General features: G+C 27.0%; 1 protein-coding gene across 2 annotated transcripts in view; it reads right to left on the reverse strand.

Moving 5' to 3' along the window:
• Positions 1 to 15,558, reverse strand: part of LOC129969193 (focadhesin-like) — a 62,858-nt gene that overhangs the window by 9,474 nt on the left and 37,826 nt on the right. For both annotated transcript variants that reach the window (XM_056083633.1, XM_056083634.1), the window contains 12 exons: positions 13,312 to 13,554; positions 8,466 to 8,530; positions 6,646 to 6,790; positions 5,850 to 5,969; positions 5,402 to 5,524; positions 4,173 to 4,250; positions 3,591 to 3,756; positions 3,419 to 3,502; positions 1,967 to 2,095; positions 1,738 to 1,853; positions 751 to 900; positions 353 to 660 (listed from right to left, as the gene is read on the reverse strand). In XM_056083633.1, coding sequence (XP_055939608.1) covers positions 353 to 660; positions 751 to 900; positions 1,738 to 1,853; positions 1,967 to 2,095; positions 3,419 to 3,502; positions 3,591 to 3,756; positions 4,173 to 4,250; positions 5,402 to 5,524; positions 5,850 to 5,969; positions 6,646 to 6,790; positions 8,466 to 8,530; positions 13,312 to 13,554 — 1,727 coding nt within the window. The remainder of the gene's footprint in view (positions 1 to 352; positions 661 to 750; positions 901 to 1,737; positions 1,854 to 1,966; positions 2,096 to 3,418; positions 3,503 to 3,590; positions 3,757 to 4,172; positions 4,251 to 5,401; positions 5,525 to 5,849; positions 5,970 to 6,645; positions 6,791 to 8,465; positions 8,531 to 13,311; positions 13,555 to 15,558) is intronic.

Below are 15,558 nucleotides of genomic sequence, written 5' to 3' on the forward strand. Positions count from 1 at the left end.
TGATAAATTTCTAAACTAGAGGAATTTTGCTTTTTATCCCCCCCAAAGCATTTTCTTAAATTTTTTTTAAATTTTTTCTGTCAATTAACTCATATATTTTGGTTTCATAAATGTGATTTTAAATCTTTTATGAAAAATTCAAAAACGTAACTATTTTAGCAAATCTTTCAAAAAAGTTCAGCCCAAAAGTAGTTAAGGATTTTAGATTTTAAAGTAAGTTACAAAACAAATATTTGACAATATTTCAACTTTCATTCTTAAAAAACTTAAATACACAAAAACATGAATAGATAAATAATATTAATAAAAAAAACCCCATGAAATAAGGGTGCATTTCTTTTTTCTAACATACTGAATTGGTAAATGTTTTCCTTCTTCAATGCAGGGCCTCAAATCAGAAAGTTTTTTCTGCCCTGTTTGGACTAAGTAACATAATACTGCAGTCAAGCTAGTTACATCAGAGCCATTCTTAGAAACTGACAATAGAGATTCCACATTTCTGTTTGATAAGTGACTAAATATTTCTGATATCCATCTTAGATGCTTTTTAAGTAGGTTCCAATCCTTCTTGAAATATTTAAAAATAGAAATAAATGCATCCTGCAAAACATTCAGAGTTTGTGGTTTTGCTGCTACTTCCAAAAATGCTTCTTGAATACCCTGAAAATAAATATTAATTAAAAATGATTATGAGTATGGCCTAAATTATATTTATAATATTAAAAAGAATATATATATATATTTATTTACCTGCATTGTAATACTGCCTAATTCTTCCAAGTTTTTTTCTTTTTTGATAGTGAAAGGAATAATAGTCTGGAAGAAAACTTTTAATTTTGATGGTGGCATTACTTGAAATATGCTAGGTATGTTTTTCAATAGGAAATGCTGGCCATTCACCTAAAAAAAAGCATTAATTATGAATTTTATTTTTTCAAATATTCATATTCCTTCCATATGTATTATGTATATCACAGCTGTAAATGCAAACTTCAAGAAAAAGGTGAGAGACAGTCCTTTTGGAACAATCAGGATTAAAAATAATAAGAATTAAAATATTATAATAACATATCATTGCATAAATAATTCAAAATATGGAAACAAATTAGTAAATTTTTTTTTAATTATTTGCAATAGATATATTTATAAAATGCTAAACAGATGTAAGAGATGTTTAAATTTGTGCATATGAATTGCAATATAGGATGTCCCTAAAAGCCATTTATAAACTTTATTTGCTTATCTGCCAGATCATGATGAGCCAGTTTTATGTAGGAATTTGCATCCATTAACGGGAATGCAGAGCACAAGGCTTGTTATAGGTATATACATATAGTTTCAATAATTCACATAATTTTTAAATAATGATATTAAGTTTAATTAAACATTGATAGTAGCAGTATGGATAAAAATGGGAAAAAATAAGACTATTCTCACTGTATTCTCAATGAATAAGAAGAAATTTATTTCAAGTAAACTAACTTATCCCAAATATGGAAAAATAGCTTTTAATTATAAAAAATTAGGTATTTAATGATTAATCATAAAGCCTTCATTATACTTTCACTAGGTGTCAATGGTTTATGAGTAGAATTTTAAGAAATTTATTCCATTATTTGGACTTCTATAGCATATAAACTACTTAAAATTTCATTTTTATTTATGCAAATTTGTAGCATATCAAAAACATATCACAGCCCCTAGGTTAAGAATTCTAAAATAATTCAATATACATACAGGTAAAGTGTGATATAAAGGAGGACAGCAATACAATGACAAAAGATTAGTTGCATATGGAGAACCTTTAGCCTGATTCAGAGCAATGTTCAATGCAGCCTCAATTAAAAATGGATCTAAACATGAAAAGAAATGAAAGGTTATTCAATATATATATATATATATATGACAAAAAAACTACAATAATAAAGAAAGGAAAATGATTTAATCTATTTGTAATTAATCTTACTTTCAGTCTGCTGTAGAAATGGAGACAAGACTATAGACCAATTTAATGGTGGCAAAGGTTTCGAAAATGTTCCCACTAACGCAGTTAAACTTGACAAAATTTGAAGATCATTTTGCTTAGTTTCTTCATCTAAAAATGAAGTTAAAAATATTCTGATCATTTAGCATACTAAAACACAATTTATAATTAAAAAAAAAAATGCAACACTTTGTTTCATCCAAAAGAATTATATATTGATAGCTTGAGTGCTTAACATTTTTATTTATATACTAAAATACCACAAAAATGTTGAAATTATATTTTGAAATTTTATTTAAGTGTACATATTTATTCAATATTAAATAAACTAAGAAATTACCTAAAAATACAAATACAGTGAGATCTAAGAATCTGAGAATTGGGGCTGACGTCTGTTGAGATTCTGGAAAATTAGGATTACCAAGGATTTTCAGTAAAATATTAAATGCAGTAAAGAATTGGTTTTGGATCTTTGTAACAGTATGAAAAGGCCTGGCAATAATTAATATGGTACAATGCAGCTGTAGGCAAACAAAAATTGAGTACTGTCTGGAGTGGAGTGATTCACAAACATTTAGAGAGCATGTAATAATAAATGGCAGGGAGGGGGTTCCTTGTTGAGTTGAGTCTTCTTAAGTTGAATCAGTGTTCATTTCACTGAAGTTGTATGTATTGTCCTTATGAGGACAATCATTGTTATATTGTGCCAAAGATTTGAAGTGTATGTCAGTGAATGTTTAATTTTTGTTCAAAAAGAGTATTGTTGTTTCCACAAAATACTGTTTTCATGGCTAGAATTAAAATAGGCTCAAAGAAAGTGAAAAAGATGTTTTGATAGATTTTTGTATAATATGCGGATACTTCTAATGCATTTCAACTGGTGCTACGAATGCAGAACAATAAGCTGCTGCCATGCTGATCGACATTATGCCTATGAGGTGCTGGTGCAGCATCATATGGAGCAGATTTAGTTCCTTATGACAAAAGAAGATAATTGATTTTGCTCCTACAAATTAAATTCCTAATTGGCATTCTGAAGTATTAGATATTCTGAAATATAGATAAATCTTTGTTTTGGATTCATAATTAATGCTTTCACTTCATCTTTTAATAAATTTTTTCCAAAGAATCAAAACATGCTCAGTTTATCTGAAAATTTAGATTCCTAGATTAGGATTATTGAGGTTCTACTACATATTAGATGGAATAATTATTTTAGGAAAATAAGTGAATTATTATAATAATATTTTTTTAATCTCTTAATTTGTCAACAGACTTTTAATAAAATTCATAACTGCATTAATACACATTTCTTTTCAAAATATCATAGTATACATTTTTAAGCACATTAAAAATAGTGTGTATATCTTACATATTATAAAAATAAAACAATTTTAATTAATGCCAACAGCAAATGACAATAAAACTACTTACCTGTTGTATTTCGGTAGCTAAGAATATTCTTAATTAAGGGTTTTAGAACACTCTTCTCATTCAGATATGAATAATTTGCTGGAACTAATATAATAATTTATTACATACAATTGAAAAAACAGTATTTGAAAAATATTTTAAGAATTAATTAATAAAATAAAGAGTATTCAACCTGATTCTTGAGATTCTTGCTGTAAAGAATGTACAGAATATAGTCTTCCAACTTCCCAGGAGGAAATGTTTTGCAATCCTGTATCTCGACTAGCATTAAGCATTTGAAACATGAGTGAAACTAGATCATTTACTGCAGTCATATCTGCACCCTCTCTGGTTTTGCTCTACAATTTGCAATAGAATTTCTTATTTAGATAATTCAAATAGTAAGGGTAAAAATAAGTGATTTTTAATGCATAAAATGAAATTAAAAAAAACTTCCAACTTTTATTTTTGGTTTAATTTTGCATTGAAAGATAAGGAAAATTTTACTTCTATATATAAATGCAAAATTTTATTAGTTTCTGCAAATTTTGGAATTATTAATTAATAACATTTTGTATTTTATGCTTTCTATTCTAAGTTACGGCAATATAGTTCATAGAAACAATTAAAAAAATTCTTTTAATATCATAGGTTTAATTAAATACTATTAATTTTTTTTCAATCCCATCTACAGATTGCTACTATATAAACTTATATTTTACAAAACTGATTGCACAAAGGTTTATTAAATATAAAATTTGTAAATAATCAATACCTGTAAAAGTCCTCTACCAGAAGAATATAAAGCACAAAGTCCATTTAATGCAGCAATTCTATGAAGTGTGTTTCTTTTCTGTAAATATAACCAGAAACTATATATTAGTTTCAGCTCTTTAAAAGAAAATAGTAAGTGGTACCAAAATAAGAAATCAGAATCTAAAACAGTTCATTTCTAAAAATTGCCTCTTTCAATTAATGTCCAATATTAGAAAAATACACTTTTTTCATAATATTTTCTTTTTGTATAAATACATGGAAAAGAAAAGAAAATTAAAAAAAAAAAATATTTCCTACCAAAATCACAACACAATTTCTATAATGCTTAGTATATCATATCTTAAGAATTAATGAACAAAATGTTCTTTCTACATTATCAATTAAATAATTAAATTACATTTAATTATTTAAGAATTCAAAAATATTTACTCTGAACTATCAACTCTATTTAATCATATCAAACCTTTTATAAAACTTTACAACTTACTTAAAATACATCTTTATGAACTATCTGGAAAAAAATTATGAACTATCTTTATTATAGACAAAATTAATGTACCCAAAGGCAAATTAGAGCCTTTCAATGGTGATCAAGAGGATGAATTTGAAGCTTATAATTAGTTTTTAATTATGTCATTCAAAAGAAAACTAAGAATTCTTAATGGAGGGAAAAAATAAAAAAATAAAAAGGCCTTAATACTTTTTTTCTCCCTCACTTTCTCTTCTTCCACATATCAAATTACCACGTTCTTACAAAAATCGGATTTAAAAAATAAATAATCAACATAAAAAATGCACAAATTAAAAAGAAACACACAAAGAAATACTGTGAATCTCTCCTACATATGTTTTATACAGATGACAAATACTATAATATTTAACTTCACAAACAACTAATTAAAAATAACTTTATAAATACCCACTTTAAATAATAATTCACATAAGTTCTTAAATTTAATAAAAAGTCTTTATGCTCATTATGTTTTATATAATAATCTATTTCATGACATTTTAATTATTCTAAAATAGATATCTTTGAACTTCATGTTTCCAAAGTTGCATTTTTGAAATTTTATGGCATTGGATTAAGATAAAATAAAATATTCACACAAAGCTAATCACAGCTACCCACTCATTACAGAAAATAATCACACTAATCATACAATTAACAAGCCTTATTCAAGATATGGTTAAAATTAATAAATAAATATAATAAAATGTAAATACCTCAGATACAACAGTGTTAAACCATTCTTTCTGTAGTTTTTGTTTAATTTCAGAACCTAAAGGATTTCCAAGTTTCTCTAGAGCTTCAATTAGCAATCCAGAAGATATAGATACACCAGAACACTATAAATATTTCAATTTTTAAATAAAATATAGCTCTCAAGAAAAACTTTTATGTTTATTCACAATAAGATATCAATGCTAACCTATAATTTAAGCTAATCAATAATACATTAAAACTGTAATAGAATCATTTAATGACAAACAGATATCATAAATAATTATGGCATGCATTATTCACAATAAAAGGAAAAAAAGTTCTATAATTTTATAAAAAAAATATTTTTCCTTTGAAGATAAGAATATAAACTGTAAGCAAGCTGAAGTCAGTTACTATCAAAGTAAATAAAATTATGCAAAAGCAAAAAGATTAAAGATTGTTGTATACCTGAGGCAATTCAGCTTGCTTTTCTTCAAACCAACTTGCCAAGTTACATATATTTTCAATAGGCATACAGCTTCCTTCAACAGCACTTATCATCATAGCTGATACACAAATACTTAACACCTAAGGAAGGAAATTCTATTATTATTCATAATTTATTTGATTAAATAATATGCATTTGTACATTAGTACAAAATGTAAAATTACGCAGCTGAATTAAAATCTTTGAGAATTATAATACACAAATATATTATTAAAAAAATTCAATACAGGAAAATACTGAGTGCTTATGGTAAGTAACCTCAATTGCAATGAAAAAAAGAGGTGCTTTAATACAATGAACAATTTTTTTTATCAATTATTTGTTTTTTAAATGTTTATTTTCTCCTTACAACACAAATGGAATGAAAAATTATATTATAAGATTAGATTGAGAAATACTGTTTATAATTACAACACAAGGTTAAAGGATTTCTCTTAAATCCCAAATGCTACAATCATATGAAAATTCTTATATTCTCCTAAAATGAAAATGAAACTCCAAGTTTTTCACACAAGTAAATTTTGAACTTTCATAAAGATTCTTTAAAACAAAAAGGCCTTCAGAGATATGTGATTAAGAAATTAAATTGAAAATATTTATAATTCTTTCTAAAGGCTCCTAATTTTGCAGCTTAAAAAAATAATTAATGGCATTCATCCCTTTTACAAGGTAGAGAAGACAAAACAACTGTAGATAATGAAATGAAAAGGATAGGTAAAACATTTGAATACATTTTTAAAAAATTTTTAAATGTACCTCAAAGCTCATTGATGAAACTTCCTCTTCCTTCAGTTTCTCATGGAGTAAATTGCATGTAGTTGAAACCCAATCTTTACTTTCTTCAAGCGAATTATGAGACAAAGAAGCCACAGCTATTGTCAAACTGATTAGGGAACATGATCTATAAATAAATAATATATTAAAATAAATTTCAGATCAATTTTTTAACTTCAATCTGAGAGGAAATTATTAAACTTCAACTAACCAAACAACTATATTTTAAAAACAGACTTATAAAATATTTAAAGATAACATGAAATCTTTCTGCACCAGAGTTTCTGTACAATATCAGGTATGTTTTATAATTTTTCTAATATCTTGGATTATTGGCATTATTATGCAAAGTTTCAATCTTCCAAATGACATATATATATATTTTTATACATTCAATTATATAATGTGTTTAGAAACATACAAACTAAAAAAAAAATCAATATTGCCTATTTTTGATATTAATACATATCTGCAATTACTACAAAACTTTAAAAAAAAATTAGAATTTTTATTAAAATAATATTTAAAAAAACCCTATTTAATATGTAAATAAAAAAAATCATACCTTAGCTATTAATAATGAATAAAATATTTGCAGTGACTATAAAAAGAAAATATGATTTTTATTTGATTAAATATTGCAATATGACAAAATATTTTGATTTTATTACAACACAAAAAATGTACTGTCAAAAAGACATTTTTTTAAAAAAAAATCAATATAAATAAGAGAAAATATTATAAAACATTTGTACCATTAAAAAAATTTTCAATGGTATATATATATATATACACACACATTTGCTATTTAAATTCTTTCAAAGCTATCAAAGAAAGGGGGGGGGGAGTTGCTCAGTTTTTAATTAAAATTTCAAAACATTAACTTGGAGGAACACATTCCCAATCTCCACAGTATATTTGTTTCTTTTAAAATAAAGAAATAACCAAATTTTATAATTTTAGGTCCAGGGAACTGCCCTGTAGAATGTGCCAATGCATATAGAAAAACACAAACATTTTGCTTCAATTAGCAAAGATGTTCTGCAATAAAAATTCAAGAATGAAGAAATATAAATAAATGGTTATTCATAAAGGATTATTGTAGCAAAAATATATGATTGCCATTTAACATATCAGTTGTTTTTAGAATAATTCACAATAGAATTATTCTAATTACAGAATTAATCAGAATTTTGAAATAGAATTCTCTAATTATAGAATTCTTATTTTAGGTTAAAAATATTTGAATATTTAAAATATTAAAAAAAAATTAATATAATATATAAAAATAGTTCTAAAATCTATTTAAAAAATGTACATTATAATTACAGTGTACAGATAAATGAGGACTTAAAAGAATCTGGAAAATACAATATTTTATTTTTTCTCTCACAAAGTTTCTTAAATCATAAACTAATAAGATTTTGCTGTATTTTATAACAAATGAATCAGCAAATCATAAAAAATGCTGATAGTTAATCAATAAGCACTTATTAATAATCATAAAACAGTAAATGCCTTATGACTTAAACTAAACATATATTAATTTGATTGATTAACTATCAATATTGTAAAAGTGTTATAAAATAAACAACTGAATCAAACTTCTATACTATAAAAAAAAAGAAATATCAATAAAAAAATTAGTGTGAATATTAAATCCACAGATATTGTATTGAAATTCTTAAAATGATAAGAATGATAAAAGTGATTATCTGAGTGACTAGTGATTATCTGAGACACTAAAACATTTAAAAATAAAAATAATAAAAGATTTTTTTTTTCTTACACAAAACACTTACTGTGGAGTATCTTCATAAAAACACAGCTTTTGAATTTCTTTTGAAGTATTTAATAACATTTCCATCTAAGAAAACATAAAAATTTTTTTTAATTTGGAGAAATAAATTCACAAAAATGTTTTTAAAAAATAAAATTCAGAATGAAATAAATTTATTTTTATACACCATTATTTAACTTGTTTCACGTTAGTAAAAATAAAATTCTACAATTGATTTTTTTTTTTTTTTTTTGAACTCGATTGATGATAGGTGAAAGTTTCAAAATTTCGCACATTTATGTATTTTTTTTATGACAATGCCTTATTTTAATAATATCAGAAACTATATTTGGAAGTCTGGTGGCACAAACTTGAATGTAAAAATTGATGTTTGTACAGTTGTTATATTTTATATGCACATATATGATAAATGGCATTAAACTAAAAAGAGACAATGCCCAATACATGACAAAATGATTATAATTGTAACTTTGGCTTGGTGTAAATATTTAAGTAACCGTTTTTGTAGCTGGTTAAAAAAATTGCTATCCGATTTCAAATCTTGTGTAAAGGCCAGACACAAAATTTGAAAGATGCCTTTTCATCAAGTTCAGATATCAAGAATTTTATTTATTTCAAATGTGTAACATAATTGGATTTTATAACAGATTATCTGTAATTAATGATGTCTACTGTTGAGCCAAATTTTGACGCACCTGAAAAATCTTAACCTAATATTATTATATATGAAATAGCTAAATTTGAATTCAAAAGTCAATTTTGACTGTAAGGCCAAATCCTTCCTCTGGGATTTGTTATTTTGTCTGGTATGCATTTGGATATTTATACAGGATGTTTCAAAACTAATGGTCCATACTATAAGGGGTGATAGAACTCTCCAAAACAAACAACTTTCACCATGCAATGTGGTGTCGGAAAGCAAACGTCAGGCAGCGAGAGGGTGCTTGCTTTGTAGAAATGGAGAATACAATAAACACCAAGAACAACAATATGAAGACAAAGAACCTTTATTGATAACAAATGCTCAAATGAGCAGCCGGCAGCTGCAATACAGGCTTCACATCGGGGATGCATTGAATCCCACACACGTTGGAATATTCCTGGCTTATTATGAACGTCTGTGCTTCAGGCCTAATTCGGGCTACGAGGTCCTCCGGTAACGCGATGAGCGTCTCGTATACGACACCTTTTAGCTATCCCCAGAGAAAAAAAAATCTAAGCAGGACAAATCGGGAGATCTGGGAGGCCAAGAGACTGACCAACCGTGGCCAATCCATCTGTTCAGAAAGGTAGTATACAGGTAGTTTCGTACATTCCTGGAAAAATATCTGGTGCTCTGTCGTGCTGGAACCACATGATACCTCGAACATTTGCTGGTACATGTTGCAGTAAATCAGCAACACTTGCTGGAGGAAGATGAGGTACTTTTGTCCATCTAGGCGGTCTGGTAACAGATACGGCCCAATTAAGTGACCGTGGATCAATCTTGTCCACACATTCACGAAGAATCTTTACTGGCTACCACTCGAACGTGTACCATGTGGATTTGTTGCAAACCGTACATGATTGTTGTGCATATTAAATACGCCATCACTCGTGAATGTAGCTTCATCAGTGAACAGGACAGATGCTGCAAACTGGGGCTACAGTATGCACTGTTGTAAGAACCAACGTGCAAATGTTACACGTTGTGGAAAATCAGTTGTCTGTACGGCCTGGACTCGTTGGAGATGGTAAGGATGTAACCTTTCCTCATGCAGCACACACCATACTGTCGTATGGTGGTCCCTATGTTCCCGAGCTATTGATGGTTCAGGCTGATTGTCCACTACCTTCAAGACTGCCTCTACTCGATTTGTCGTTCTCGTGATCGACATGTATCTTGTCTTTCGCCGCGAAATAAACCTGTCTCTGAGATTTGCCTGTGTAAAAGTTGAAATGTTCTCCGATCGGGTTACGCCCTGTTCGGAAAGCATATCTGGTAAAGTCTTACCGCTTTTCTTCCATTTACACGTCCGTACATGAAGTGCATATCTGCCTTCTCCAAATTCGAATAGAGAGGCATCTCTGGCGAGGAATAGCGTCAGAATGATGGGCTCTGCGAAAGACGGATGATTTATCTACTTCAGACGAAGCGCCCTCTCTCGGCTTTCTGACCCCACATTGTATGGTGAAAGTTTTTGTTTTGACGTGTTCTATCGCCCCTTATAGTATGGACGGTTAGTTTTGCAATAACCCGTATATTTTAATCATGTTTACGTGTATTTTTAAAATGGCATATCTCTCTAGAGGAAGAATAGAACATCTCTTAAAATTAACTGTTAATAACCTACAGACATTAATGCAGGTGATTATTTCAAAATTATATAAAGGATGACATTTTACAAAGTGGAAGTTATGCTGAGATGTTTGTGACAAAATCATTTACCACCATAATTAATAATAGAAAAGAAAGGGAAGGAAACATTAAAAAAAAGGAAAGGAATCTTTTGCTGCTGTAAAAGTCAAGAAGGATTGAAAAAAAAAAAAAAAAAGAGATAATTCAAGTTAGAAAAGCTTAGATTACAAGCTGCAATTCAGAATAGTATAAATAAAGGTAGTTTATTGAATTCCTAAATTAGAATTCATTCCTAATTTATTTCCAAAATTAGAAATCAAAAAATTGATACATTATTTTGATTTTTAAAGAAAATGTTATTCTTTTGTGCTTGAAATACTTCTTATTTGAAAAGCAGTTGTTATCTAAATATTCCAAAAGCAAATTGGGTTATGTATTTGATCCAAAATGATGCAGATAAATTAATTGTTATTAAAACAGGCTAAGAAATGAATATGATAAAACTTTGCTTTAAAAATGATTTAAGATGAGTGCAAAAGGATTCCAAGAACTCTTTTGATGGCACCATATGTTGATAGTACGTGATATGATTTTTATTTTGAACTGAAAAACTTTTTTGAAAGGTATATAGAATTATAGAATACAAAGTTTGAATAATTGTTACTAATAATTGTAGATTAAATAGAATGAAGAACATTAGAATATATTTTGAATTTAAATAGTATACATTTCCTTGATTGTTGACATACTTGGATTATGCCAATGGAGATAGCAAGACAAGATAAATTTCTAAGACATTAAAGGCACAAATAAAAGAAACCCATCAAACGGATGCAAGAAAAAAGAATATTTTGAATAAAGAAGTTAAGCACAAATTTCAAAATTTCTAACTCTCAATGAATTTTATCACAAAAATGAAAACTCCGACAGTCAAGAATGGATCCTAGTTATTTGTATGGATGTAGAAATCCAAGATTCATAGAGCAAATTGCCTTATTTATTCCTTAAAAACACAGGAAATATAAAAATTGATGTAGTTAACTTGCACTGATATTTTACACAAGTAGTTCAGATACTAATTTTGGAATTTTATATTCATGGGCTTTGCAGAATAATTTGCATGTTTAAACAGCAGAACTAAACACTCAATTGCTGGAAGCATTATACACTTTTCTTCAAGAGAAAAGACATAAATACAGAACCAAACAAATACAGAAAAAAAAAATGAAGCACAAACATATAAATACAGAACTTGAAGAAAAAATAATTTTTACAACTCTTATTGTTATCCTATCAGAGAAGAGAAGTAGAACAACTTTTGGATTTTATTTCTTACAAAATACTAGCATCATATTTGATATTATAAGAAAAAGGCAGAGCTTTAATAGTAATCGCTGGAAAATAGTTGAGTTTGCAGAAGATGCTTTTGATTCAGGAAAAGAAGTTCGAAAAATTTCAAAGCAGAACTATTATAGGAGAAAAAAAGAAAAAAAAAAAAAAAAAAAAAAAAACAGCAGACAATATAAGGAATTGTGTTCAAAACAATCTTGACAGATATCAACATTTTTCGGCCTGAGGATTTCGGCTAAGAAAAGAGAAGATAAAATTGTTAAGACTTTGGTATTTTTAGATTTCAAAAATACAATAGAGGCAAAAGCAAAGTAAATTAAAACTATTCTTAAAAGTTTCTCCAGTGCTTCATGGTACCAATAAATGGTAAGGTACCCTACTATCTGTTTGTGTTTGTATTACAAACATCCATATTTTGTAATTCTCAAAAATAGTTTTAGAAATTATTTTTATAAGAATATTAGGACTACCAGATCAGCTGCAGTTGCTCTTTAATCAAATTTGAAACTTGATATGGATATATGCATATAATATAAATAGGAATAACTTTTTTCTAATCGTTTGAATACAAACTTGATATTGATTTTAATTTTTGATTAGTGCACAATTTTGATTCCTGCTTTTTGCAATCTAAATGCTCACAATATAAATACTATCTTAGCCAAATTTAAGGAATCTTTTTAAAATTATATAAGTTTTGAATGTATTTCTAGATCAATCTTATTTTCTGTTTCTTGCTTTCTTATTTGACCTTCACTACTGTTCTGGTCTTGGTTCTAGTATAAAAATCTTAACTTCTAAAACTAGTTCCTTTATAATTATGCAAAGAATAATTGCCTGTATCTTTTACAAAGAAAAATATTTCATCTGATTATTAAAGTTATCCTTTCTATAAATGACTATAACTATCAATTGGTTAGTTTAGTAAAAATTTAGTTCCATATTTGAAGTGCAAGAAAAAAGTGATTTCAAAATTCCATAATATTTGCAATAATTTGCAAATTAAAACCAAACAGTAGAAAATAATTAAAATGTAAAATTTCTACTTTTAAATGCAATAATAAAAGAGTATTTAGATTTATTATTATTATTATTATTTGTAAATTTAATACAATTACAACAACACCAAATAATAAAACATAAAAAAATGATTACTTACTTGGGCTTCACCAGCTTCAGTAAAACCAATTTCACAAAGTGATCTAATGAGAAGTCCTAAACCTAAGCCAGAGTAAAAACTTAAAACTGGTGAACTGTGAGAAAGGTTTTCAATCAAGCTGTGGAATAATGTCGGTATAATATCACTTAAAGAGTTCAATAGAACAGATGTCAACATACATAGGGATGCACAACTGCAACCAATAACTAGAAACCCAGCACTAGAATTTGCTCGAGATAAGTGCTGCAGGAGAAAAAATAAACATCTATAAATAATCATGAAAGTGAATTTACAGGACTGGAAAATATAGTATTTTAAAGAGTAATAATATAAAAATATGAAATTTAAATCCTATACATAGTAATAGTTTTTTTTTAAATATGAAAACTAACACAAAGTAATAAATGAATCATGATCAATAATAATATGCTCAGCATTTGTGATATTATTCTTTCATTTTTTTTTTCTTTTATAATTCCAGTTTTTAAAATTTCATTTTATTACCAAGATATAGTTTTTTCCCCACAAAATCTTTTTATGTAGTTAACTAAATGATAGTAAATTTCATATTACTTCATATTTATTAATAATAAGGGAGAATGTGTGTGATGTAGGGGCTTTACAGAACAGACTAAAAACTACCTAATTAAAAACAAACCTCAGGGGAAAGTGTGCAGAGAGAAAAATGCGCACTCAGCTGAATATTCTTGAAATTTCAATTAATAATTATGCAAAATTTTGATATTTCCTCACCATGACTACTGAATATATTAAAGCACAAAATTGAGTTTTCCACTAACTAAAGTTTTTAAAAAATTATCTTTTTAATAATGCCATTTTTTTTTATCATACAACTTTTTGTTTATTATCAACTAATTTTTAAAAATATTTTATTTTTACAACAGTATATTTCATTCTTGATATGAAACTCAAATTGCTTTGATTGTTACTACAAATATTTTATTGAGAATTTTTTCCCAATTGTTGCTGAATTGACCTTTATATTGCTGATGAAATATAAAGGTATGGTTGAATTTTCCACGCTGAAAAATTTTCTATTTAAAATATAATTTATAATTTTTTTAAAAAAAATTATTATATTTACAAATGAAATTTGATTCTTTATATAAGTAATTATGAATTTTTTTAAAAAATGCATCTGCTTTTAAAGACCATTGTTCTTTTTTTTTTCTAATATAATTTGATCCATAAGACATTCCCTGACACAGTGAAAATCATGAAAAGGCAGCATATACAAAATTTCAATACTGAATGATTCTACTTTTCATCCATACATTTTTAATAAATATGTTTAAATTCAGCAAAAAAGTTATTACATTTTTTGAAGTTTATTCACTATCATTTCAATTTAATGTTCCAATCATAAGTGAGATGATAGAAAATTATGAAGATGCATAGCAAGGAATAGAACGATGAGAGGTTTTTCTAACATAATATGATTTACATGTCTATCAAAATTTAATGTTTAAAAATACTTTTATTAGAAGTATTTCCTAAAATATTTCATTCAAAATGTTAGCAATCATCAATCCCAGGGACCAGATGATTACCAAAGGAAGGTGGAGAACTAAGAAAATACTAAATAAGAAATATAAGCAGCACATAAATATTCAAAATTTTCAAAGTTCAGTTGCTTAATTCTATTTACATTACTGATATTCAAGCAAATCATAACTGAATTTACAATCAACCTGAATGGGAATTTAAAACCAGGACATAATTGTACAACGATTTTTCTCGGTTTATATTAAATCATGGTTTTAATCTAACAAACCGAAATTATTGTAAAACATACCATATTGAAAAACTATTTAAGACTTGCAAATACTATTAATCATTACTAACATGCCATCGTAGCTTTGTTATATGTCAACATGTAAAGATCAATAAAAAAATATGATTTCTTCATTTTTATTTATTTTAAAAAATGTGCAGGAAGTTGCCCCTATCAATGCACATTTACTCTGATAATGGACTTTTTCTGGCTTAACTTTTCTATATAAACTACCTTTTCAATAAACAATATATAGCAGTCTGTCGTCTACTTTCTGTTTCTGAATTACCAGCTCATACGCATGGAAATAAATTAACCGACAGGCAGCAACAATGATTAAATGATTTTAAAAACTGATGCTTATCTATATTGCTCATCCAAATCCAAATTTTATTGATCATGCTCACTATATCTTTAATTTTTCACGTGCAAGTGCACATTGATGGAAAATT

Source organism: Argiope bruennichi, chromosome 5 (genome assembly GCF_947563725.1).
Source record: "Argiope bruennichi chromosome 5, qqArgBrue1.1, whole genome shotgun sequence".
Lineage (NCBI taxonomy): Eukaryota > Metazoa > Arthropoda > Arachnida > Araneae > Araneidae > Argiope > Argiope bruennichi.